At 48.3% G+C, this 26136-nt stretch overlaps 1 protein-coding gene across 6 annotated transcripts; it reads right to left on the reverse strand.

Moving 5' to 3' along the window:
* Nucleotides 1-119: 119 nt before the first annotated feature.
* HMGCL (3-hydroxy-3-methylglutaryl-CoA lyase) lies at nt 120-24306 on the reverse strand. 6 transcript variants are annotated; one of them, XM_009201703.4, is made up of 10 exons: nt 24161-24280; nt 23634-23763; nt 18975-19058; nt 15395-15502; nt 14594-14689; nt 12107-12255; nt 8690-8753; nt 6212-6400; nt 2497-2622; nt 120-811 (listed from the first exon to the last, which is right to left on the reverse strand). In XM_009201703.4, the coding sequence occupies exons 3-10, from the start codon at nt 19041-19043 to the stop codon at nt 710-712; spliced, it is 903 nt and encodes a 300-aa protein (XP_009199967.1). In that variant the 5' UTR covers nt 19044-19058; nt 23634-23763; nt 24161-24280; the 3' UTR covers nt 120-709. The 6 variants fall into 6 exon arrangements, with proteins under 6 accessions (XP_009199967.1, XP_003891366.1, XP_021793058.1 ...); XM_003891317.2 differs by lacking the exon at nt 23634-23763 and having other exon boundaries at nt 24161-24306; XM_021937366.2 differs by lacking the exons at nt 23634-23763; nt 24161-24280 and adding an exon at nt 21424-21735.
* Between the last annotated feature and the right edge of the window lie 1830 nt (nt 24307-26136).

The raw sequence follows: 26136 nt of genomic DNA on the forward strand, positions 1-26136 counted from the left end.
AGGGAGGAAATGCAAAGATTAATAAACTAGTTCATAGTCTCCATTTTTCTCTCAGAGTGCAACATGGTAAAGTATTTTCCTCCCCCACGCTCATGTATACACACAGCTGCACAACTGAATGCTGGAATGATTCTGTGCCATTCAACCTTTAATTACATAAGCTGTTTTCAAAAATCACATTCAGCGTGGAGATTTTCCAGAGATGCTGGAGTTGGCAGATGGCCAGCACGAAGCTCTCCACTTTCCACAAATGGTCTCTGCCAGCTTGGGAAGAAGCCTCATGACCTGTGTCCTGAGAAGTCAGAGAGCAAGGGCCCAAAAGCCATGGCAGGGTGGAGCTGTGTAGAGGGCGGCCAGGTGGCCAGCTCGCAGATTCCATCCAGAGAAGAGACTCAAGGATCATGCCAAGTAGGGAATGGGGTTCCCACATGTCCTCAGGGATTCAACTCCTGGGCCAGGGTCCATAATGAAGGGAGACTTCAGCCCTCAAAGCCTCTTGCTCCTACTCAGGTCTGGGCAGGAGGTCCTGCTGCCAAGCAGCTCCTCCCGCCCCTCACCTGCTTTCTGCCAGGAGAGACCTCTGTGTAGAGCTGGCTATGAGGTACCTGCACCATTTAACCTCATTCTCATTTCCGTGTTTCCATCCATGAATCATCTGTGTGTGCACCTATTTCCATACCATCCCCAGGGCTTCAGGTGGGCAAGGGGCTCAGAGTTTACAGGTAGCCTGAGCCACTTTGGAGCTAGTTTTTCTGTTCAGGGCTTGACAGATAAAGTTCCCAGCTTCCAGAAGCTTCTGGAGATTCACACCCTTTGAGAAACAAGTTAGAGGATGTGGTAAGTCATGGGCATAGCCCTCAACACCAGGGAAAACATCAGCATGGATAGACAACTGTGGTACTGAAAAAGTAAAGGTGAAGAGAAACAGGCTTTTTCCTTGACAGCGGGGCACCAGCTGCCTGTGAGTTCCTGTCTGTCTGGCACCTGGATTATTCCTCTGACTCCCCCTCATGTAAGATGCCCAATCTGTATAATGGTTTGTAGTGCCACTACCAGGGCACAGATCTCATCAGTCTTGTTCAGTACTCCCTCTTCAGGGCCCAGCACAGGGCCTGGTCCACAGAGGTAAAAAACTGATATTCAAGTGAGGATTGTGAGGCAGAGAGGGAGGGATAAAAACACCAACTGAAAGGGCCAGGCAGAAACCCTCTGTTCATACAGTAGCTCATATTTGCTGAAATGCACTCTGTGTTCAGCTGTGTGCTAAGCATTCTACATAAGGTTTCTTTTTATTTTTTTATTTTTTGGAGACAGAGTTTTGCTCATGTCGCCCAGGCTGGAGTGCAATGGCGCGCTCTCAGCTCACTGTAACCTCCACCTCCCGGGTTCAAGTGATTCTCCTGCCTCAGCATCCCAAGTAGCTGGGGTTACAGGTGCCTGCCACCACACCCAGCTAATTTTTGTATTTTTAGTAGAGAAGGGGTTTCACCATGTTGGCCAAGCTGGTCTCCAACTCCTGACCTTAGGTGATCTGCCCGCCCTGGCCTCCCAAAGTGCTGGGATTACAGGCGTGAGCCACCGTGCCCAGCAATTTTTCTATTTTTAGTAGAGACAGGGTTTCACCATGTTGGCCAGGCTGGTCTCGAATTCTTGACCTCAGGTGATCCACCCGCCTTGGCTTCCCAAAGTGCTGGGATTACAGGTGTGAGCCACCACGCCTGGCCCTCTACATATATCTTCTTACTTAATCCTCACAATGGCTCCATGAGATAGATAGCATTATTCTTCCCATTTCTTAGGTTCAGAGAGATGAAATGATTTGTCTGAGGTCTCATAGCCTGTGAGTGGCAGGAGTAGGCTTTAAACCCAGTTCCATCTGATCCTCAAGCACAGATGCTAGTCTGCTTCTGTCCCACCACTGAGGGCCCTGGTGGACTCTGGTAGATCCCTGGTGAGCTGTTTAACTCTACTGTCCGCATTGTACAGAGAACAAAACAAAGCCAAGAGAGAACTGACTCATTTCAGGTCATGAGCCTGACCCTTCCCAGGGCCCCTTCCATGTTCCCTGGTGTCTCCTAGGACTGAACTGTCAAAGTCACCCTGACACTCCAGCCTTCTTGTGCCCATGCGTGTGGCCTCACTAAACCCTACTCTCACAAACATTAAAACATTAGATCAAATATCCATAATCCCTGGCACCCTTCCCCTCTTTCGTTTTGTTTTGAAGAGACAGGGTCTTGCTCTTTCACCCAGGCTGGAGTACACTGGCAGGATCATAGTTCACTGCAGCCTCAAACTCCTGGGCTCAAGTGACCTGCCTCAGCCTCCCAAAGTGCTGAGATTATAGGCACGAGCCACTGTGCCTGGCTAACCCTTTCCCTCTTTACTCCTCCGCACTTTAATAACCCCAAATACCCCCATCTGCTTTTGTTCTCAGCTTCAGGCCAAGCCCTGGTCAGTTCAGGGCTGTCGCCACCAGGGGGTGGGCGGGCTTACCGTGTGAATGCCCAAGCCCTCTAGCATGTAGACCAGGTCCTCCGTGGCCAAGTTTCCTGATGCCCCCTGTGCATAGGGACAGCCTCCAAGTCCTGCCACAGAAGAGTCTACGACACTCACTCCCATCTGGAAACATAAGGATGGTGAAACACGGTTGGCACTGGGGACAAGAGCCCACAGAGCTGGGCCTTGCAAACCTCCCAAGCATCTGTTGCCTGAAATTCTAGAGTCATTCTTTGCTTTGGCTTATTATTCTGTTGACACGAAAATCCCACAGAGACAGTGCTTCCCCCTTTAGTTTCTGTTACACTGTTTCCTCTGCCAGCAGTATCTTTCCTTTCATGGTGGACTCTCACCCTTTAGGTTCCAGTCTGAAAGCTACCTGCTCAGGGAGACCTTTTCTGATCACCAGCCTGACCCCCTCCCAATGCTGAGATTTCAGACCTCTGTTGTTTACTGTGGCTCATTTATTACCCCCCGCTTACCCCTTACCACCTCCAGGCTGGTCTCACTCAGTCAGGGCCTTGTCACATGAGGCCCACATCCCATCTTCCCAGGTCAGTCACCTCCCACTCTCCCAAATGACTATTTCACTTTCTCCTCTCTTGTTAAACCTCTATCACCCTCTTCCCCATCCTCATTCTCATCTGCTGCTTTATGGAAATGGATACAATCAAAAGAGATGTCTCCATTGACTCCCACCGTCACATCTACCCACCTGCCTACATCTGGGCCTACAGAACCACTGTCCCTCATGCTGCCTGAGATGGACCCCGAGCTCCTAGCCAAGGCCAACCTCTCCACCTTGGCATGAGGCCCATTCCCACCTGCTTCAGGATGTGCTCCAGTAAATCTATCTCTCCCTCTCTCCTGCAACCTGTTACTCCCCTCCACTGGGTCATCCTCACACAGCCTGCGATCTCTCCCATCTTTTATAAACCTTTTTGGAACCCTCTAACCTCCCATTTCTTTCCCCCCATTCAAAGCAAAGTCCCTCAAAAGAGCTGTTCTCATTTAACATCTACCATTCCCACTTGAACCCATTTGAAACAGGTTTGCATCCCCACAACTCCTCCACTGAAACAGCTCTAGTCAAGGCCACTGGTGGCCTCCATGTAGCTAAGTACAAAGGTCAAGTGTCTTCATCTTTGCACTTGACTAGCTGCATCATCTTGGACACCTTCTCCGTGTGGCTTCCAGGGCTCCACATCCCTTGGTTTTCCTCCCAGTGCTCTGGCCTCTCCTGAGGCCTCGATCCAGTCTTTGCTGGCTCTTCCTCACCTCCCTGATCTTGGCTGGAGCCCTTACTGCTCACTCCTCAGACAGCTTCTCTATCTCCACTCCCTCCCAGTTAACTGCACCCAGGTTAACATACCTGCCTATAGATGTCTCGAGCTTCACAGATCAGACTGCTGAGATCTGGTCACGCACCTCCGCCCTCCAGGTCTCCTTCATGTCTCTCACCTGGATTGCTGTAGGCTCCAAACTGGTTTTTCTGCCTCTATAGTGTATTCTCTACACAAGAGCCAGAAGAGCCTCTTTTTTTTTTTTTTTTTTTTTTTTAAGGAGTCTCGCTCTGTTGCCCAGGCTGGAGTGCACTGGCACTATCTCAGCTCACTGCAAATCACTGCAACCTCCACCTCCCGGGCTCAAGTGATTCTCATGACTCAGCCTCCCAAATAGCTGGGATTACAGGCCCCCACTACCACACCCAGCTAATTTTTATATTTTTAGTTGAGATGGGGTTTCACCATGTTGGCCGGGTGGTCTCAAACTCCTGACCTCAAGTGATTCACCTGCCTCAGCCTCCCAAAGTGCTGGGATTATGGGTGTGAGCCACCGCGCCCGGCTGAGGAGCCTCTCAAAGGGAACATTCAGATCATCTCCCTCCCTGCCCCTGCTCAAGACTCTCTGTTAGCTTCCCAGCTCAGTCTGAAAGAGTCAAAGTCCTACAGGGCCCCCGATCTGGCCTTCCTCTAACCCTGACATCTCTGCCCCCTTCTCCTCGGTCACACTGCTCCTGCCACAGGCCTCCTCCTGATCCCTGAACATGGCAAGCACACTCCTCCCTCAGGGCTCTGTGCCTGCTTTCCTGGGTGGGGCTGCCTTCCCTCCCGCTCCCTGCTAGGGGTCCGCAGGGCTCACTCCCTTGCTTCCCTCAGGTCTCTCTCAAATGCTTCCTTCTGAGTGAGGCCACTCTACAGAAAGGCCTGGCACTGCCTTAACCTGCTTCATTTTTCTCCACAGTGCTTATGAGCACCTGGCCTGCTGTATGTTTATGTGTTTATTTATTATCTGCCTCATCGTACTAGAGTGTCAGCCTCATGAGGTCAGAGACTCTGTTTTGGTCGCAGCTGAATCCTTAATGCTAAGAACAGTGCCGAGCACACTAGGCACTGTCAGGTTAGGTTTTAATAGGTGAATAAATGGTCTGACAATGTGTTATTTACACGCCTGTAATCTTCCATCCGTCTTCCCCACCCACCATGACATGAGCTCCCAGAGGGCAGGGATTGGGTTTTGTTACTATTATCTAAGTCAGCACTTAACCTGGCACATCGATCCATATTCCTGAAATAACTGATGGAAGAGGGAGGTCAGAGGAAGCTGCTGCCAGACATCATACAGCTCAACCTGTTCCCTGATAAATTTTCAAAAAGGGGATTCTGAGACATCATTGCCAAGAAACAGAGAAGCACAGAGGAGCAGGAGTGTCCCGAGCCTAGTCAGGATGGAGTTTTGCCTCAGACTCACCTGGGCTGTGCAGAATTCCCCTTTACCTGCCTGGCAAGGTCTAGGACGGGAAGTCACTCTTCCTGACTGCCTGGCCGAGAAACGCATGAGCTGAAGGAAAGCCCAGGAGTCAGGGCGGAGTGTCACAGTAAGCCGAGAAATGAAGAGACCACAGAGCTATGAACCTTAACCTTGACAGCCACAACTCTGAGGAAACCGGCCCAGAATGTAACAGACTCACCTGGCTTAGACACGAACCTCTAGGGGATAATTGAGAGGAAAAAAAAAGTGTCTGGGACTGCCATCACTATCCTAGAGATGGAAGGGTAGGCCAGTGCTACAGCAAGGTAGCTGTGGTCAGACACCAAGAATGTCCCTTCTATCTGGCTGCCAGCCAATGGATCACCATCCTGGACCAGCCCATGAGAAGCAAACCTCAAGGGAAACTAAATCTGAGGGGAACGGCATTAAAGCCTCTCTCTCTGAGTGACCTCTGCTGGCCTCTCTACCTCCTGTCTCCTCACCTGCTTCCGCTACACACCCGCACACTCACAACCCTGTACGTTGTATGAGTCCTCCCTGAACCCTACATCAGTCCTGAGGTGCAGTTCTGCCCAGTCACCTTTCCTCTTCCCTCGCCAGTAGCTTACTTTATATCCTTCAAGCTTCACTCAGGCCTTTTCTGGAAATCCTCCTAGATCTCCTCAGCTGGGATAGGGCCCCTCTAGGCTTCCTGAGCCCCATGCTTCCTCCCTTCATGGCATCTGTCATAATGCAGTAGGATTGCCATGTAACTCCCGTGACTGTCTCTCCAACACAGAGGTGTACACTTCACATCTGAGCGGGGTCACCATGACAATGTCCACCATTGCCCGCTCAGAACCTGGCATACTGGCATCAGTAAATGTTTGCTGAAATAAATAATAACAAGCTGTCCTGCCCACCATGACCTTTGGGAGAATGGGCATATGATTTTGATTACCTGCAGGGCCATCAGGGTGTTGGCCAGGGCTTGGCCATAGGTGTCATGGCAGTGGACAGCCAGGGCAGCCGGAGGCACTTCCTGCATGACAGCAGACAGCATGTCTTTCATGATCCCTGGGGTGCCCACACCAATGGTGTCCCCCAGGGAGATCTCGTAGCAGCCCATTGAGTATAACTTCTTGGTGACCTAAGGAAGCAAGCAGGCACTTGGAGGATACAGAATCCACCAGCCAGGGGATCCATGCACTCAGAAGCAGGGGACCTTTGCCTGGACAGAACACTTCTGTGTATGAAGCACTCAGTTCCTACCGGATGACATGCTCCTCACAACTCCAACTGGGAATCATGATCCTCTACCTATGATCAGGAGGCGGAGGCTTAAGGGGCAGAGCCAGCCGCTGGAGCCAGCCCACAGTCCTGAAGCTCCAACCCCTGTGTTTTCCTCCTTACCTGTGCCCCTCACACTTCAGTCTTTCACTTACCACCGTCACATCATACTGTCAGACCCAGGTGCTGGAATCAGTGAAGTTGATTCCTTCTGTGTCATTTTATCCTCAGCAGTAAAATCCATGAAATCATGGGTCTGAGATGCTAGTTACATTTTTTTTCTTTTTTTTTTTTTTGAGACAAGTTCTCACTCTGTCATTCAGGCTGGAGTACAGTGGTGTGATCTCGGCCTCTCAGGCTCAAGCAATCCTCCCACCTCAGCCTCCCAAGTAACCTGGACCACAGGTGTGTACCACCATGCCCAGCTAATAGTATATATATAATGTATATAATACATATATTATGCACATAATTATATATTATGTATATAATTGTATATGTAATATATAATGTATATAATTATGTAGTTATATACAATACATATGATATACACTATATTATGATATATAATGTATATTATATAGACATTAATTATATATAATTATAGACATTATATAATTATATGTAATTATATACATTATATTATATATGTACAATATATATATTTTTTGAGACAGTCTCGCTCTGTCACCCAGGCTGGAGTGCAGTGGCACAATCTCAGCTCACTGCAACTTCTGCCTCCTGGGTTCAAGTGATTCTCCTGTCTTAGTCTCCCAAGTAGCTGGGATTATAGGCACCTGCCACCACGCCCCGCTAACTTTTTGTATTTTTAGTAGAGACGGGGTTTCACCATGTTGGCCAGGCTGGTCTTGAACGCCTGACCTCAGGTGATCCGCCTGCTTCGGCCTCCCAAAGTGCTGGGATTACAGTCGTGAGCCACCGTGCCTGGCCAATAGTTATATTTTTTAATAGAGGTACATCACTATTTAAATTTTTAGAAGCCCATTTGCACACCTCTAAAACCACTGCAAAATGGGTCCATATTGGAATAGGTCCAATATGGGTCCAACGGGAATAAGCCATACTGGAAGAGGGTTGGCCCCTAATCCCATATGACTGGTGAACTTAAAAAAAAGATGGCCTCACCCAAGGAGCTGCTGCCAGCATGGGGCTGCTAGACAAGGTGCGGAGGGATGTGGCGGGGCAGGGGGACCAGAAGACACCAATGATCTGCTAGATAAATGAAATGGTGATGTCGTTTCCCCCAGCGGCCCTGCACAGAGGGGGGCAGCAGTGGCTGGCCTTTAGGGGGCAGCAGGGTGCAGGGGAAGGAGCAGACCCTTGAAGTCACGAGATGCTGGGTTAAAGTCCTAGTTCTGCTGCTCACTAGCTGTGGGCCTTGGCAAGGAACTTAACTTTTCTGAGCTTCAATTTCTGCTTCTGAAAAATGGTGATGACCATTTGGTCATATGGCAAGGACTGGTGCAACTGAGGCTAAGACCTGGAGCAGGGCAGCTACTCTCAAGAAACAGTTGCTACTGTTACCATTCCCCCTATCTGGATGCCACAAAGTATCCTGGGAAGAAGCGGGCTTTGGAGGGAGACAAAATGGGGTTTGATACCTGATTTCACCATTTGTAACCTGTGGCAAATTATTTAGTGTCAGTTTCCTCAACTGTAAAAGGGAATAATAACACCAAATTTGCACAGTGGTTTTGAGGACTAAATGACGTAAGTTCTTGGGCTGGTCAAACTCAATTCCTGTGCTGTGTTCTTCTCAGTATTGACCTGGTGACTGTTCAGAGGACATCAGGGTTGTGGCCTTTCAATCACTACAAGGAACTGTGGCAACTCCTGGGTAAGGAGCCTCTCCTGAGAGAATCACCTCAACGACCAGACTGGAAACTGAATCAGAGGTTTTCAGGCTGGGTAGAGGCCAGGGGCTTCAAGGACTACATGTCCAGCTAGGAGGGGGTCCTCCAGGGAGCAAGTGCAGGGCTGTGCTCACGGGGGGAGCTTAATGAAGGACCTGGGTGAATGAATGAAATCAGGAACCTGCAGGAAAGGGTGGGGAGAGGAACCTATGCGCTCAGGGGCAGACAAGGTGGCCAACCCTCACCAAACCCCCCACCCTGACACATGCACACACCTCAGCTACTTTAGCTGGGGAGATCTTCCCTTCATAAGGGCAGCCAAGCACACAGGAGACGTACCTGTGGGAAGACAGGGGAGGAATGAGGTCAGTGTCCTGAGCTCTTTGGCTAGCAGAACTGAAGCAGGGCGTTTAACACACATTTCTGATCAGTGTGCAATCAACACCTGCAGCTGGGCGGAGGAAGGGCAGGGATGGTACAACTCAGTGCCAGCAGGAGGCAGTAGAGAGCAATGGCAGGGAACTGGGGGACAATGGACCTACAGTTCAGGAAGCAGAAGTTGCACAGGCCTCAGGAGTGGCAGCCAAGGATTTACAATAAGCGGAGGAGGAGGAGCTAGACAGGGCAAGGAGAGTAAGCAGCTGGGTTGTACGGTGGGGAGACGGAGCAAAACTACGTGCCAGAGGAGCTGGGGCCAGTACTCCAGAAGGAGACCAAAGACTGGGTAAAACCAAACTCAGAACAAGAGCTAAGTTGGATATGAGTCAGTAACAGGCTGCGCTGGCCTGAGGGCCAAGGGATGAGCTGCCCCAGTGAGTTGCTAGAGGATTCATTCATTCATTTATTCGCCTGATGTTTACTGAGTTGCCTGCTATGTGCCAGGCACTGGCATAGAGCAGTGGGCAAGACTGATAAGGTTCCTGCCCTCTCAGAGCTTATCTCAAGTTAGGGAGATGGCCAGTAAAAAAGCAACCAAGTAAGTAATGGAGAAACTCTCAGAAGTGATGTGCTACAGAGGAAAGATGGGAAATGACAGAACAAGTGGAGGCCAGCTGTAGTGAGGATCCAGAAAAGACCCCTCTGAGGACAGGATGTTGGAGCCGAAAGAAGCTGGGGGTCTGTGAGAAGAGCATTCCAGGCAGAGAGAAGAGCCTGGAGAAAGCCATGAGACAGAAGAGCCAGGCGTGCTCCAGACAGAACAAAGGATAGCTGAAGCAGAGAGAGCAAGGGGAAAGGAAGTGTGAGATGAGGAGGTCAGCAAGGTGGGCACAGGTCTGATCATGGGTCTTAGGGCTATGGTAAGGAGGGTAGATTTTGGATGTGGGTGACTTCTATTCCCACCCACCCTCTTGGAGCTGAGATGTATTCAAAACCCTTTAGAGTCAAGCAAAGTATTCTGCATATTAAGAGGCATAATAAACATTCTATAGATAAATAATTTCAGATTCAAAGATCTCAGTGTACTTTTCCATTTTGATGCTCCCACTTTTTCTCCAACCACTGCTGAGCAAGAAAAAGGTAAGAAAGATGCTTAGAAAGACACAGATCTGGATGTCAGACTGATGTTACTGGAGCCCCTGCTTCCCCATTCATCCACCTGCCCATCAGTGACTGAGTGCCCACTGTGTGCTAGGCCCCGAGCTGGGAGAGCGGAGCACCCCAGGGACTGGGAGAGATGTGGGCTTTGCCCTCAGGGAGTGCATGGTCTAGTGAGGTGGGGCAGGGAGGGAATTTAACAAGCAGCTAAGTGCTACATTTAGAGGATGTCCCGACACTATGGGCGCCCAGAGAAGGGCGCTAACTCCAGCTGAAGGACTGGAGCAGCTTCTCAGAGGAACTGACTCCCACAAGAAGACCTGAAGGATGAGCAGGAGTTATCTCCGAGAAGCATGATGTGGAGGAAGTGTTCTTTTTTATGTTTTGGAGACAGAGTCTCACTCTTTCACCCATGCTGGTGTGCAGTGGCATGATTCTGGCTCACTTCAGCTTGGACCTCTCAGGCTCAGGTGATCTTCCCACCTTAGCCTCCTGAGTAGCTTGGACTACAGGCACATGCCACCATGCCTGGCTTTTTTTTTTTTTTTTTTTTGTAGAGCTGGGGTTTCACCATGTTGCCCAGGCCCAGGCTGGTCACAAACTCCTAGGCTGAAGCAACCCGCCCACCTTAGCCTCCCAAGGAAGGTTGTTCTGAGTCTACAGAAAGCACGTGCAAAGGTCCAGAGGCAAGAGAGAGTGGAGGCATGTGACAAACGGAAAGAAGTTCCAGTTGGGCTGAAGTGTACCATGAGGAGGAAGCAGGGGCCAGAAGGGAACTGGAACAGTAGCGCTACTGAAAAGAGCTGGGACCAAATCATGCAGGGTTTGTTAGCCTCATTAAAAAGTCTGCACTTGATTAGTCACTGAAAGCTTTTTAACCGGGAGGGATGTGATCAGACGTGCACTTCTGTGGGATTTTGTTTTTTGTTTTTGAGACAGAGTCTCGCTGTTACCTAGGCTGGAGTGCAATGGTGTGATCTCGGCTCACTGCAACCTCCGCCTTCTGGGTTCAAGTGATTCTCCTGCCTCAGCCTCCTGAGTAGCTGGGATTACAGGTGGCGCGCCACCATGCCTGGCTAATTTTTGTATTTTTAGTAGAGATGGGGTTTCCCCATGTTGGCCAGGCTGGTCTCGAACTCCTGACCTCAGGTGATGCGCCCGCCTCGGCCTCCCAAAGTGCTGGGATTACAGGCATGAGTGACCATGTCCAGCCCAGATGTGCACTTTTGAAAGATCATTCTGGCTGCAATTTTTTTTTTTTTTTCTTTTTTAGACAGAGTTTTGCTCTGTCACCCAGGCCGGAGTACAGTGGTGTGATCTTGGCTCACTGCAACCTCAACCTCCCAGGTTCAAATGATTCTTCTGCCTCAGCCTCCCAAGTAGCTGGAATTACTGCTAATTTTTGTATTTTTAGTAGGGATGGGGTTTTGCCATGTTGGTCAGGCTGGCCTTGAACTCCTGACCTCAGGTGATCCTCCTGCCTTGGCCTCCCAAAGTGCTGGGATTATAGATGTGAGCCACCATGCCGGGCCTCTGGCTGCAATTTGCACAGCAGTGTGACCTTACGGTAGACTATTCACCCTTCCTGGGCCTCAGTTTTGTCATTTATAAAGTGGGGATAACCTACTCCCTGCTGGGCTATTATGAGGTTTCAATTATTATAGATAATACACACACAATGCCTGGAATCACTGATATTAGAGATGTGATGTTGGAAACATAGAAGCCCAGGTAATTCTCCAGGGATGTGTGAAGAGCTAGTTATAAACCCAGGACTCAACTGATCTCCACAAACTCCAGTTAGTGTCCCGTCCTGCTCGATTCCTCTAGCATGATGGCAGTGGTGCTATCATGGCTCACTGCAGCCTCGAACTCCTGGTCTCAAGCCATCCTCTGCCTCAGTCTCCCAAGCTGCTAGGACTACAGGTGCATGCCATAATGGTCAGCTGGTAAACTGACCCAAAATTCAGATTTGAGAGAAGGTACTTGCTAGGATTTCTTCTGACCACACTTATTTGGGAAAAGACATCTAGGTGTGGAGTTTGGGCTGCCCCCAACCAGGATAAGAAGTTTGTGGCAGGAGGACCACTTGAGTCAGAGTCTAGCCCCATTCCAGAATGGTACAGAGGAAACGATACCAATGTGCTCTGACTCACCCCCGCACAGAAATATTGGCTGATTGTGCTGCCTTCAAGATCGCGTCAAACCTCTGAAAACTCTCCTCTATGGAACAATTGATGTTCTTCTTGGTGAAAAGCTCTGAGGCAGCTCCAAAGATGCTGACTTCCTTGGCTCCAGCAGCAACCTGCCAACATCCAGGTGAACTCCTTTCAGCACTTTTCTCTTTTTTTTTTTTTTTTTTTTGAGATGGAGTCTTGCTTTGTCACCCAGGCTGGAGTGTAGTGGCACGATCTTGGCTCACTGCAACCTCCGCCTCCCAGGTTCAAGCGATTCTTCTGCCTCAGCCTCCTGAGTAGCTGGGATTACAGGCGCCTGCCACCACGCCTGGCTAATTTTTATATTTTTAGTAGAGACAGGGTTTCACCATGTTGGTCAGGCTGGTTTCGAACTCCTGACCTTGTGATCCACCCGCCTCGGTCTCCCAAAGTACTGGGATTACAGGTGTAAGCCACCGCGCCCGGCCAGCACTTTCTTGTTTAAGGAACACTGGCACAGAGTGGCAAAAAATTTCTCTGAAGGTAAATTTTATATTATGTGAATGTTATGGGTTGACTTGTGTCCTCCTAAAAAGACACGTTGAAGGATTAAAACCCAGCACACCTCAGAATGTGACCTTATTTGGAAACAGGGTCATTGCAGATATAATTAGTTAAGATGAAGCCATACCGGAATAGGGTGGGCCCCTAATCCCATATGACTGGTGACCTTGAAAAAAGATGGCCAGCCGGGCGTGGTGGCTCATGCCTGCAATCTCAGCATTTTGGGAGGCCGAGGCGGGCTGATCACGAGGTCAGGAGATCGAGACCATCCTGGCTAACACAGTGAAACCGCGTCTGTACTAAAAATGCAAAAAATTAGCCGGGCGTGGTGGTGGATGCCTGTAGTCCCAGCTACTCTGGAGGCTGAGGCAGGTGAATTGCTTGAACCTGGGAGGCGGAGCTTGCAGTGAGCCGAGATTGTGCCACTGTACACCAGCCTGGGCGACAGAGCAAGACTCTGTATAAAAAAAACAAAAACAAAAGATGGCCATGTAAAGACACAGAGACACAGAAAAGGTGGCCCTGGGAAGATGGAGGCAGAGACTGGAGAGATGCATCTACAAGCCAGGCAATGCCAAGGACTGCTGGCCACCACCAGACCCCAGTAGAGAGGCATGGGACAGATTCTCCCAGAGGCCTCAGAAGGAACCAATCCTGCTGACACCTTGATTTGGGACTTCTGGCCTCCAGAACTGTGAGAGAATAAATTCCTGTTGTTTTAAGCAACCCAATTTGTAGTGCTTTCTTTTTTTTTGAGACAGTCTCGCTCTGTCACCCAGGCTGGAATGCAGTGGCATGGTCTTGGCTCACTGCAACCTCCGCCTTCTGGGTTCAAGTGATTCTGCTGCCTCAGCCTCCCGAGTAGCTAGGATTACAGGCGCCTGCCACTACGCCCGGCTAATTTTTTGTATTTTTAGTAGAGATGGGGTACCACTGTGTTAGCCAGGATGGTCTCTATCTCCTGACCTCGTGATCTGCCCACCTTGGCCTCCCAAAGTGCTGGGATTACAGGTGTGAGCCACTGCGCCCAGCCTGTAGTGCTTTCTTACAGTAGCAGTAGGAAATAAACACAGTAATTTCTCTTAATTAAGAAAAAGCAACTTTGACTTTCCCCAAGGAAACCACCACACCACCATCACCACCCTGGAAGTCACTCTTGAGAAAACGCTTTTTTTTTTTTCTTGCTCTGTCACCCAGGCTGGATGAGTGCAGCAGTGTTATCATGGCTCACTGCAGCCTCGAACTCCTAGTCTCAAGCCATCCTGTGCCTCAGTCTCCTGAGTAGCTAGGACTACAGGTGCATGCCATCACAGCCAGCTAATTAATTTTTTTTTTTTTTTTTTTTTTTTTGTACAGACAAGGTCTCCTTATGGTCTGGTCCATAAAGCTGGTCTCAAGCTTCTGGCCTCAAGCTGTCCTCCTGCCTCAGCCTCCCAAAGTGCTGGGATTATAGATGTGAGCCACTGTGCCCAGCCAAATAAAGGTTTTTGCCTAAATCCAAAACTGACATCTTCAAAGATGTTCTTGTCTAAAATTGTAAGAAAGTTGGCAGATGCCAGCAACTACTGTTGAAACTTGTGGAGAGCTTGGTTACCTTTCTCTAAAGAAGTGGATAATCAAAAGAGCTATCATTTATTAAGCAGTTACCTTTTATCAGGCTCTTGCTAAGCAATGTACATGCATCCTATCTTCTGAAATGCTCACAACTTCAGGTATTATCATTTAGCCCTATTTTATAGGCTTGTTAACTCGTCAAGATCACAGAGCAGTGAGTGGCAGGGCCAGGTCTGCCCCAGGGTCTGGATGACAGACAAGCTGTTCAGATGGACATCCCAGGACAGGGGACTGAGGCCCCAAGACAAGGCAGGGACCAATGCCATCAATCTCATTTCAGGAGCCCCCACCAACAAGCTATCCTCTTACCGCTGCCTCGAAGCCTTTCAAATTGGGGGTCAGGACTGGGTAGGTGATGCCAGGAAACTTCTGAATGCCCTTCAAGACTTCAGCATGGTCAGCCATCTAGGAACCAAGGGAGACACTGTCAAGCCATCACCAAGAGCAGGCAGAGAGTTCAGTTAGAGAAAACCTTTTCATCACAAAGCCTCTGATCTCCAGAACTCTTAGAGAGTAATTCCTTCTGCAGAGCTGAGTCTCTCCAGTACTTTCACTGTTTGACTGCTGCTGAGTCCCAAGGGCCCGTGGTTTGGGTGAGATCCCAGTTTCTCCATAGGGCCCATACTGCCAGCTTTACATATGCAGAAACAGCAGGAATACTACTGCCAGCCATTTATTGAGAACGTACTCTGGGCCAGGCACTGAGCTCAGCTGTGTGTTAAACACTCCTTTGTAACAGGATGTATCTTCTCCACTTAACTATCTTTGTGAAGCAGGAGTTGTCAGTCTTCCTCTTTTACAAACAAAGAAACCACAGACAGGCATAGAGGGTCTTAGACTTTAGGGCTAGAAGAGGTCATCTCTAATATCGAGGAGGGGAAAGGCCTTAGCAATGTCACTGAGCAAGTCAGATGAGCAGAGCCAAGACTGAACCCAAGGCCCTGAATCCTGGGCCATGTTCTTTTGCTGCAACACAGTGCTATGAATCACCTGAGACCTCTCAAAGCCAGGGGCTTGGAAACCTATGTTCTTGACTTCTACTTGCTTCAAAGGCAAATGCAAAACTTTTCATCCCTGGAGAAAGGCCTCTCATTGAGGGCTAGGGCTCACCTGGGGAACCCACTTAGGAGACACAAAGCTGGTGGCTTCTATAACAGAGAGTCCTGCTTCAGAAAGCATGTCTATCAGCTTGATTTTCACTGGAGTAGATACGATATTCTATAGTGGAGAAACACCAGGTCAGCAAAGTTAGTATTAAAACAGCCTTAGAATGCAGTACCTGTTAGTTCAAGTACTATAGATAATTTTTTGCAGTGAATGCAGCTTCCACCTGAAAAAGAGTTATTTACATGGAAACATTATTCCGCCATGCAGGTTTTCCCATAAGTAAATGTATGTTAATTTATAATCCCATCATAAACAAATTGAGAGCAATGTGTGACAGCCTGAAAGGGCAGAGATGGCTAACCCTCTAGGGGGTATGGGATGGGGCCCCGAAAGTATCACACCCTCCTCTCTTCTGTCTCCCAACTGGCACAGGACTTCAGCCTCATGTGTTCAGCGTACAGCTTCTTTATCTTCCTCCCCACCATGTCCAGTAGCTCACCAGATTCTATGGATTCCTCTTTCCAAATCTACCATCATTATTCTGTATATAACATGCCATGGTCTCATGCCACTAATTCATCCTAAACAGGAATCCTCCTAAAATGCAGCTTCCAATCTTCCATTCTCCTGCATCAAAAGCTTTCTATGGCTCCCTAAGATTTACAGGATTAGGCAACAAATTATAAGAACTCCAGGTCCAGGAGGACACATTGGCTCACGCCTGTAATCCCAGCACTTTGGGAGGCTGAGGCAGGTAGATTGTTTAAGCTTAGGAGTTTGAGACCAGCCTGGGCAACATGGCGAAAAATACAAAAGTTAGCCAGGCGTGGTGGCACGTGTGTGATCCGGCTACTCAGGAGGCTGAGGTGGGAGGATCGCTGGACCCTGGGAAGTCAAGGCTGCAGTGAGCAATAATTGTGCCACTGCACTGAGTGACACAGATCAAGACCCTGTCTCAAACAAAAAGAACACACAAAAAAACTCCAGGCCCTTCTTACTAGGTCCTCCCTTCGCCTGCCTTCTCCAATTTCTCTCCCACTGCTCTAACTTAATCTATTCCATATATATATATATATGTGTGTATATATATATATATTTTTTTAGATGGAGTCTTGCTCTATTGCTCAGGCTGGAGTGCAGCGGCACAATCTCGGCTCACTGCAACCTCCGCCTTCTGGGTTCAAGCAATTCTCCTGCCTCAGCCTCCAGAGTAGCTGGGATTACATGCACATGCCACCACCACGGCTCATTTATTTTAGTAGAGATGGGGTTTTACCATGTTGGCCAGGCTGGTCTCAAACTCCTGACCTCAGGTGATCTGCCTGCCTCAGCCTCCCAAAGTGCCAGTATTACAGGCATCATGCCCAGCCTGTTAAATAATTTTTGAAAAGCCCTCCATGTTCCAGGCATTGTGCTAGGTGCCAGGGATATAGTGATAAGCAGAACAGATAGGATTCTGCCTTCCAGGAACTTACACACTATTGTTTCCAACAAGCACTCACTATTAAAGCTAGGATGGACGTGCTAAAAGAAAAAAAAAAAAAAAAAGGAAAGAAAAAAAGCTTTTCTTATTGAAAAATAATCAATATATGATTCTTTCAGAAAAACATGCCAAAAACAAAAGAAAACTACCCTTAGAACCTCTGGTGATAACACTATTAACACCCTGGTGTGTAACTTTCTAGATCTGTGCAGTCCAATATGTCACTAGTCACATGTAGTTATTTCAATTTAATAAAAATTGTGTAAAAATAAAAATTCAATTCCTTGGCCACACTAGTCACATCTCAAGTTCTCAAGGGCCACATGGGTGTAGTGGCCACCACACGGAAAAGCTCACGTCCAGAATATTTCCATCTTCACAGAAAGTGCTGGTCTAGGTCCTAGTGTAGATAAATGTTCCCATATGTATACAAACTTTTTTCTTACATAAAAGTGTAAGATAAGGCCGGGCGCGGTGGCTCAAGCCTGTAATCCCAGCACTTTGGGAGGCCGAGACGGGCGGATCACGAGGTCAGGAGATCGAGACCATCCTGGCTAACAAGGTGAAACCCCGTCTCTACTAAAAAATACAAAAAACTAGCCGGGCGAAGCGGCGGGCGCCTGTGGTCCCAGCTACTCGGGAGGCTGAGGCAGGAGAATGGCGTGAACCCGGGAGGCGGAGCTTGCAGTGAGCTGAGATCCGGCCACCGCACTCCAGCCTGGGCGACAGAGCCAGACTCAGTCTCAAAAAAAAAAAAAAAAAAAAAAAGTGTAAGATAAAAAAATACATGGCAGGGCGCAGTGGCTCATGCCTGTAATCCCAGCACTTTGGGAGGCCGAGGCAGGTGGATCACCTGAGGTTGGGAGTTCAAGACCAGCCTGGCCAACCTGGTGAAACTTCGTCTCTACTAAAAACACAAAAATTACCTGGGCATAGTGGTGGAGTCCTGTAATCCTTGCTACTCGGGAGGCTGAGGCAGGAGAATCACTTGAACCGGGAAGGTGGAGGATGTGGTGAGCCAAGATTGTGCCACTGCACTACAGCCTGGGTGACAGAGTGAGACGCTGTCTCCCCCACCAAAAAAAAAAAAAAAAAAAAACACACACACACACACAAACACGCATACGCACTATTTTTGTTTGGAGACAGAATTGTGCTGTCACCCAGGCTGGAGTACAGTGGCACGATCTCGACTCACTACAGCCTCTGCCTTCCGGGTTCAAGTAATTCTTGTGCCTCAGCCTTAGGATTACAGGTGTGCGCCATCATACCCAGCTAATTTTTTTTTTTTTTTTTTTTTTTTTTTAAGTAGAGACAGGGTTTCACTATATTGGCCAGCCTGGTCTCAAACTCCCAGCTTCAAGTGATCTGCCTGCCTCAGCCTCCTGAAGTGCTGGGATTACAGGCATCACGCCCAGCCACACGCACTCTTTTATAACCTGCTTGAGTCACTTTATATATACCTATGTTATTAATGGCTTCATAATATTTCATTTTATAAGAAGTCCATAATGTATCTGACCCAACTTTCCTCATATGAAACATTTAGGTTGTTTCCAACAGTTCTGCGCTTACCAACAGGTTCATAAGGAACACCTCCAAGGTTAAATCTCTACATTTGGCCTTCATGACTTGCTTTGGATAAATCCCATTACATGGAATTGCTGGGTCTAAAGGCATGCCCTCACCTTCACTCCACACCACCTACCCCACCCCACTGGGCTGTGGACCTGGGGACACCAAACCTGTTGCACCACCATTCAATTTATGTATATATATGTATATACATTTTTTTAAATAAGATGGAGTCTTGTTATGTTGCCCAGACTGGTCTCAAACTCCTGGGCTCAAGCCATCCTCCCACTTCAGCCTCCCAAGTAATTAGGGATGATAGACATGAGCCACCCACCCAGCTTGCCCCACCATTTTAGATCATTTAACTGTCACAGATGCCTGTCCCTGTTTGGCCTCCTCTACTCTCCCCTAACTTGTGCAGAGGAATCACATTTTGCATAGCTCTGTCCACTGCCATTGCACCTACCACACGTTATACTCAAAGCAGATGCCTGAAACACTTTTCTGGCTCATTTCCATCTTTACCTTTTCATTTTGTAGACCGTCTCGGGGACCAACTTCCACAATTTTCACTTGCTTTGGTAAAGTGTCCATAGATGAGGTGCTGACCTTTGGTTTAAAAGAGGAAACAAAAAGTATGAAGAAGAGATTGCCACAATTCCCAGGGAGACCAATATGAAAGAATGGATCTATCTTCACTAATAATGACACAAGAAGAAATATTTCTCACCATTTAATTCACATTTGGTCTATTTGAGAATTTAAGAACAAAAAAAATATTTCACGGCCAGGCGCGGTGGCTCAAGCCTGTAATCCCAGCACTTTGGGAGGCTGAGGCAGGCGGATCACAAGGTCAGGAGATCAAGACCACCCTGGCTAACACAGTGAAACCCCGTCTCTACTAAAAATACAAAAAATTAGCCGGGCGTGGTGGCGGGCACCTGTAGTCCCAGCTACTCAGGAGACTGAGGCAGGAGAATGGTGTGAACCCAGGAGGCGGAGGTTGCAGTGAGCCGAGATTATGCCACTGCACTCCAGCCTGGGCGACACAGCCAGACTTTGTCTCAAAAAAAAAAAAAAAAAATTTTCACTTAGTAACAGGAACAAGCAAGAGATTCATGCTCCCAGTACAGGTTCTCTTCTGAAGTCTGGACTCCTTTTCCACTGCCTACCTGACAGCTCTATTTGCATCTCTTCAATTTAGCAGTCCTGAAACAGAACTCTAATTTCTCCTAAAGCCCGTCTGACTCCATCCTTTCCATCTCTGTAAAAGGCATCGCATGTACCCTACTGCTTAAGCCAGAACTTGATTCATCCCTTTCACCTATTCACCATGGCCTACAGGACTCTGTATGCTGCTGTATGTACGTCAGAAGTCGTTTAAAAAGGCCGGGTATCACAGTGGGGGGCAGTGGCTCACGCCTGTAATCCCAGTACTTTGGGAGGCTGAGGCAGGCGACCACTTGAGGTCAGAAGTTTGAGACCAGCCTGACCAACATGGTGAAACCCCGTCTCTACTAAAAATATACAAAAAATAGCCAGGTGTGGTGGTGCATGCCTGATTCCAGCTACTCAAGAGGCTAAGGCAGGAGAATCGCTTGAACCAGGGAGGCGGAAGTTGCAATGAGCCAAGATCGTGCCACTGTACTCCATCTTGGGTGACAGAGAAAGACTCCATCTCAAAAAAAAAACAAAAAACAGAAAACAAAAGGCTAGGCACTGTGGCTCATGCCTGTAATCCCAGCACTTTGGGAGGCCAAGGCAGGCAGATCACTTGAGGCTAGAGGCTCGAGACCAGCCTGGCCAACATGAACAAACTCCATCTCTACTAAAAATAGAAAAATTAGCCAGGTGTGCTGGAATGGACCTGTAGTCCCAGCTACTCAAGAGGCTGAGGTGGGAGAATCGCTTGAGCCCAGAAGGTCGAGGCTGCAGTGAGCTATGACTGTGCCACTACACTCCAGCCTGGTCAACAGAGCAAGACCATCTCAAAGAAAAAGAAAAAAAAAAATTAACTGACTCTATATGTCACTTGATGCCTTCCAATTAAAAAAAGAAAAGAAAAGACTCTGTATGAGTTGGCTCCTCTGACCTCCTGGAATCATCACTTGCCCCTACTGTCCACTCCCAACCTTCACCCAACAGGTTGCTAAGCTCCCTGCCTTCTCTTCCTTCTGCCCCAAGGCTGCTTATCTGGCTTTAAAAAATAAAAAACAAAAAAACAAAACAAAACAAAAAAAACCTAGCTCTTCTCACATCTCTCTCTCATCTTTCAGTTGCAGAGAGGCTTCCTCTGACCACCCTTTGCAAAGCTGCCTCTCTTCCCACCCCCATTATGTTTTACTGCAGAGCTATAATTATTTCCTTCAAAGTACAATAAAGAATGCCTACTCAATGTCTCTTCCAGTAGAACATAAGCTCTTTGAGGGACCTTGTCTGTCCCAACTCCACTTCATCCCTAGTGTTTGGCACTGTGTTTGGTACAAAGTAGGCACTCTTTAAAGTCATTAAAATAACAAATAAACCATGAAGGACATAGCTGTCCCAGAAGAGAGCAATTACTGAGTGTGGGGAGGAATAGTCAGTCCTGGACTTTTCGGGGTGTGGGCGAGATGCAGGAGGGCTCTGTTACAGTCATAGGCTGGATGATGACAAGAATGGGTCTAAGGGGAGGTGACACCCCAGTAGCTGAAAACATTTTTTACAAAATGCCTTGAGTCTCCTCTATATAAAGTCTACTCCAAATCTTAGTCTTCCCTCTCAAGTAACACAAGACTTTTTTTTTCCCTCTTCCCTCTACCTGTCTTGATACTGTAACTTTTCAAATCAACTTTGTTCTATAGATTTAATCCGAATAAATATACCACAATGGGGCAAAGTGGGAGGCACACTGTGTAATCTGCTAAGGATCTCAACCCCCTGAAGCCCCTCAGGAATTCCCTGCTAGGAAGCAGCTGGAACATGTACAACTCACCTGACTGGCCTTGTTTCAGCCAACAAAGCTTCTTAGAGACTAAGGCAACGAGCCACTGATTTCATGAAGTCAACAGGCTAAATTGGAAGGTCCCTGCAACTTGAATCTCCCTCCAACAGGGCTGTTCAGCCTCTGCTAGTATATCACCCTAAAACTATCTCACTGGAACATAAGTTTCATGAGACAGGGACTTTGTTTTATTCAATGCTGTATTTCTAAGGCCCTGGGACATAATAGGGGCTCGATAAATAACAGTTGAGTGTTGCTGAAAGAAACTAAAACCTACTTCAGGCCGAGCATGGTGGCTCACACCTGTAATCCCAGCACTTTGGGAGGCCGAGGTGGGCGGATCACCTGAGTCAGCAGTCCGAGACCAACCTGGCCAACATGGTGAAGCCCCATCTCTACCAAAAATACATAAATTAGCCAGGCGTGGCGGCAGGCGCCTGTAATCCCAGCTACTCGGGAGGCTGAGGCAGAAGAATCGCTTGAACCCAGGAGGAGGTTGCAGTGAGCCGAGATCACGCCATTGCGCTCCAGCCTGGGGGACAAGAGTGAGACTTCATCTCAAAAAACAAAAAGAATCTAAAACCTGCTTCCAAGTTGCTTTTATTAGAACATTATAAACTCAATTACACTTCCTTCACCGTAACAGCTCTTCACAAAATAATTCACAGTTTTTAAACACTTAACATTTGCCAGGCACATACAAGAGCCATTTACATATTTATTTCTTTATTTGAGATAGAGTCTCATTCTGTCTCCAGGCTGGAGAGTAGTGACGTGATCTCAGCTCACTGCAACCTCTACCTCCCGGGTTCAAGTGATTCCCCTGCCTCAGCCTCCCAAGTAGCTGGGACTACAAGTGCACACCACCATGCCTGGCTAATTTTTTGTATTTTAGTAGAGACAGGGTTTCACCAGGTTGGCCAGGCTGGTCTCGAACTCCCGACCTCAAGTGATCTACCCACCTCGGCCTCCCAAAGTGCTAGGATTATAGGCACGAGCCACCATGCCTGGTGAGCCGTTTACATATTAACCCACATTGTCGTCTCAACAATCTTATCAGGTAGGAACTATCGTCATCCCCATTTTACTGTAAGAAATCTAAGGCCCCACTCGGGAGGCTGAGAGGAGAATCGCTTGAACCTGGGAGGTGGAGGTTGTAGTGAGTTGAGATTGCGCCACTGCACTCCAGTCTGGGTGACAGATGACAGAGCAAGACTCTGTCTCAGGAAAAAAAAAAAAAAAAAGAAATCTGAGGCCCAAAGAGATTAAGTAACCTTCCTGAGGCGACATAGAGAGCTAGTCACTGAGGCAGCATCTAAACCTGGCAGTGTGGCTCTAGAGCACAAGCTCCTAACCTCCGGGCCACTGTTGCCTCTTTACCACCGTTCGGTCCACAGTCTTCTCTTCTCTTGGTTAAACATCCCATTTCTCCTCTGTAAAGCTCTGCTCAGAGAGGGTCCCCCTAACTACACAAGTACTGTGCCACAGTGTCCTGAGGTATGGTATACCTACATCAACATTAACAGCGAATACTGACTAAACCCAGTGTTAAACCACAGGCATTAGAACCTCAAGGCAGGGACTATTATTATCCCAACTCTATAGGTGAAGAAACCAAGCCTCAGGAAGATTACCCAAAAATTACAGTTAGAAAGTGACAGAGCTTGGACTTGAACCCATATCTGGTACTAATACTAATACTGGTTCCTATGCTTGGAACCCCATAGATGGCCATCTCATTACACCAAATATTTCTTAAAAGCATATTAATATCTACTATTTCGTTTAATTTTCTTAACTTTCTAAGTTGGAATTGCCATCTTCATTTTACACATGACCAGGTGGTGCAGGTGAATGGCCTAGTAAAGATGTTAACGTGGCTTTCTGAGAGGGACCCAGTGCCAGGAGTGTATTTTTCCCTCTGTACAGCTATAACTCCTTCTCAACTCTCTAAGGGAAAAATACAACCACCGACCGATCACTTATTAGGAGCCAGAACACTGCCAACTGTATTACTCACATTTTCTCTAATCTCAAAACCAACCCAAGAGAATGTTGTCCGTTTTATAGATGAAAGAACTGAAGTTTAGAGAAAGTAAATAACTATGTAATTAAGCCTAGAAAGTGGCAGAACTACTGGGACACCCTAGCTTGAGCTTTTATTTTTTCTGTTCCATACAGCTAGGTCTCCTACATTTTACCTGCGCCGAAAATGGGAGAGGGGAAACATCAGGATCGAACAGGATCAAAGTGCAATTCCAAGGGAATCACAGCTTGGCTCCAGTCAACGCAAGTCCCGCTCGGTACGCTGGGATAGTTCCCCAAGCATCTCTAAAAGCAACAAGAGTTGGAAATGGAGGCGAGGGAAATGCAAGGGTGTTCGTGATTTTCACTAATGAAGAGTTGAAGAGGTCTGAAGCTCAATTAGAGGGAGAAAGGGGCCAGGGTCATCGGAAAGGGCCCTGGGCGGGGAATAAGGACGCCTAGGATGGCGTCCCAGGTCTCCACGACCTAGACAAATCACTCCACCTCTCCGGACCTCAGTTTTCCCATCCCCTTCAAAGGATTTGAGGGGAACAGGGAGGGTCCAGGACTCCAACGCCCTCCCGACTCTGGCCTGAGAGCTGTCCGGCCTCGCCTCTAAGAGAGCAGCCACCACGGCCAAGCCCCCGACCCTGACAGTCACAGTGCCTGCAGGGCCGCCGCCTCGGCGGCTCGGGGCACTTACAGCCCGAAGGGACGCCAAGCCCACCAGTCGCCGCGGAAGCGCCTTCGTCATTGCTGCCATCTTGGCCCAGTATGCCCCGCGGCAGTCCAGCGGGACCCCGCGTGACCGACGGCCGCCTGGTGGGCGAGGCCCCGCCCCGCCCCTCCGCCGTGACTTCCGAAGCTGGCTCCACCCCCAGCCTCTCTCCGTTTTGATTCCGAGAGCCTCTTACATGGCAAGCCAAGTGAGACGCTGGGAATATAAAGATGAGCAGAATTAGCCTGGACATCATGTTAAACCTAGCACTTTGGGAGACCGAGGCGGGTAGATCACCTGAGGTCAGGAGTTCGAGACCAGCCTAGCTAACATGCCGAAACCCCCGCCTCTACTTAAAAAAAAAAAAAAAAAAAAAAAAAAATTAGCCGGGCGGGGTGGTGGGCTCCTGTAATCCCATCTACTTGGGAGGCTGAGGCAGAATTGTTTGAACCCGGGAGGCGAGGTTGCAGTGAGCCAAGATCGCACCACTGCACTCCAGCCTGGGTGACAGCAAGATTCTGTTTCAAAAAAAAAAAAATGGCCAGGCGCGGTGGCTCACGCCTGTAATCCCAGCACTCTGGGAGGCCGAGGCGGGCGGATCACGAGGTCAGGAGATCGAGACCATCCTGGCTAACACAGTGAAACCCCGTCTCTACTAAAAAAATACAAAAAATTAGCCGGGCGTGGTGGCGGGAGCCTGTAGTCCCAGCTAATCGGGAGGCTGAGGCAGGAGAATGGCTCCGTCTCAAAAAAAAAAGAAAGTTAGGTATGGTGGCGGATGCCTGTAATTCCAGCTAATCAGGGGCTGAGGCAAGAGGATCCTTTGAGCCTGGGATGCTGAGGTTGCAGCGAGTAGAGATCGTGCCACTGAACTCCAGCCTGGGCGACACAGTGAGAGCCTGTCAAAAACAAACAAAAAACCCAAAACCAAACAAACAAACAAAAACATGAACAAAAATTAACCAAATTCTGTGGCTTCTTGTGCTTAGAGTGTGGGAGGTGTGAAGAGACAGATATTCATAGTTACACAGTCGTGTCATTTCTAACTTGCACTATAAGAAGCAGCTTTACGATTCTCCACTCACTGTTCCGAATTCTTAGCACGTATTAAGTCACACATCACTATCTTCAGGATTCAAACACAGGCAGGCAGCTCCAGAGAGTCGGACATCCTTAGACTTTCACACCTTAAAAAAATGATTAAGATCTATCTAGGTGTACTTTCTGAAAGGCTGAAAAAAGAAATCTATCCAGGTGAAGAGAATACAAGAAAAACTTTCCAGATGGTGTAGCATTCACAATGGCCCTGAGGCAAAGAAAATGCTTAGAATGCTGTTTTTTGTTTTGTTTTGTTTTGGTGTTTGGTTGGTTTTTTTTTTGTTTTTGTTTTTTATTTTTTGAGATGGAGTCTCACTCTGTCACCCAGGTTGGAGTGCAGTGGCGCGATCTCGGCTCACTGCAACCTCCACCTCCCGGGTTCAAGAGATTCTCGTGCCTCAGTCTCCTGAGTAGCTGGGATTACAGGTGTGCGCCACCACGCCCGGCTAATTTTAGCGTTTTTAGTAGAAACGGGGTTTCACCATGTTGGCCAGGCTGGTCTCAAATTCCTGACCTCAGGTGGTCCACCTACCTTGGCCTCCCAAAATTCTGGGATTGCAGGTGACAGCCACTGCCCCAAGTCAGAGCACTGTTTTTCAAACTATATGTTGTACCCCACTAATTGGTCACAGTATCAATTTAGCGGGTACAAACTTTTTAAAAAAATAAATAACTAGAATTTTATTGATTGATTGATTGATTGAGACAGAGTCTCACTCTGTTGCCCAGGCTGGAGTGCAGTGGCGTGATCTTGGCTCACTGCAACCTCTGCCTTCAGGGTTCAAGTGATTCTCCTGCCTCAGCCTCCGAAGTAGCTGGAATTACAAGTGCCCATCACTGTGCCTGGAAAACGTTTGTATTTT

Source organism: Papio anubis, chromosome 1, assembly GCF_008728515.1.
Source record: "Papio anubis isolate 15944 chromosome 1, Panubis1.0, whole genome shotgun sequence".
Classification (NCBI taxonomy): domain Eukaryota; kingdom Metazoa; phylum Chordata; class Mammalia; order Primates; family Cercopithecidae; genus Papio; species Papio anubis.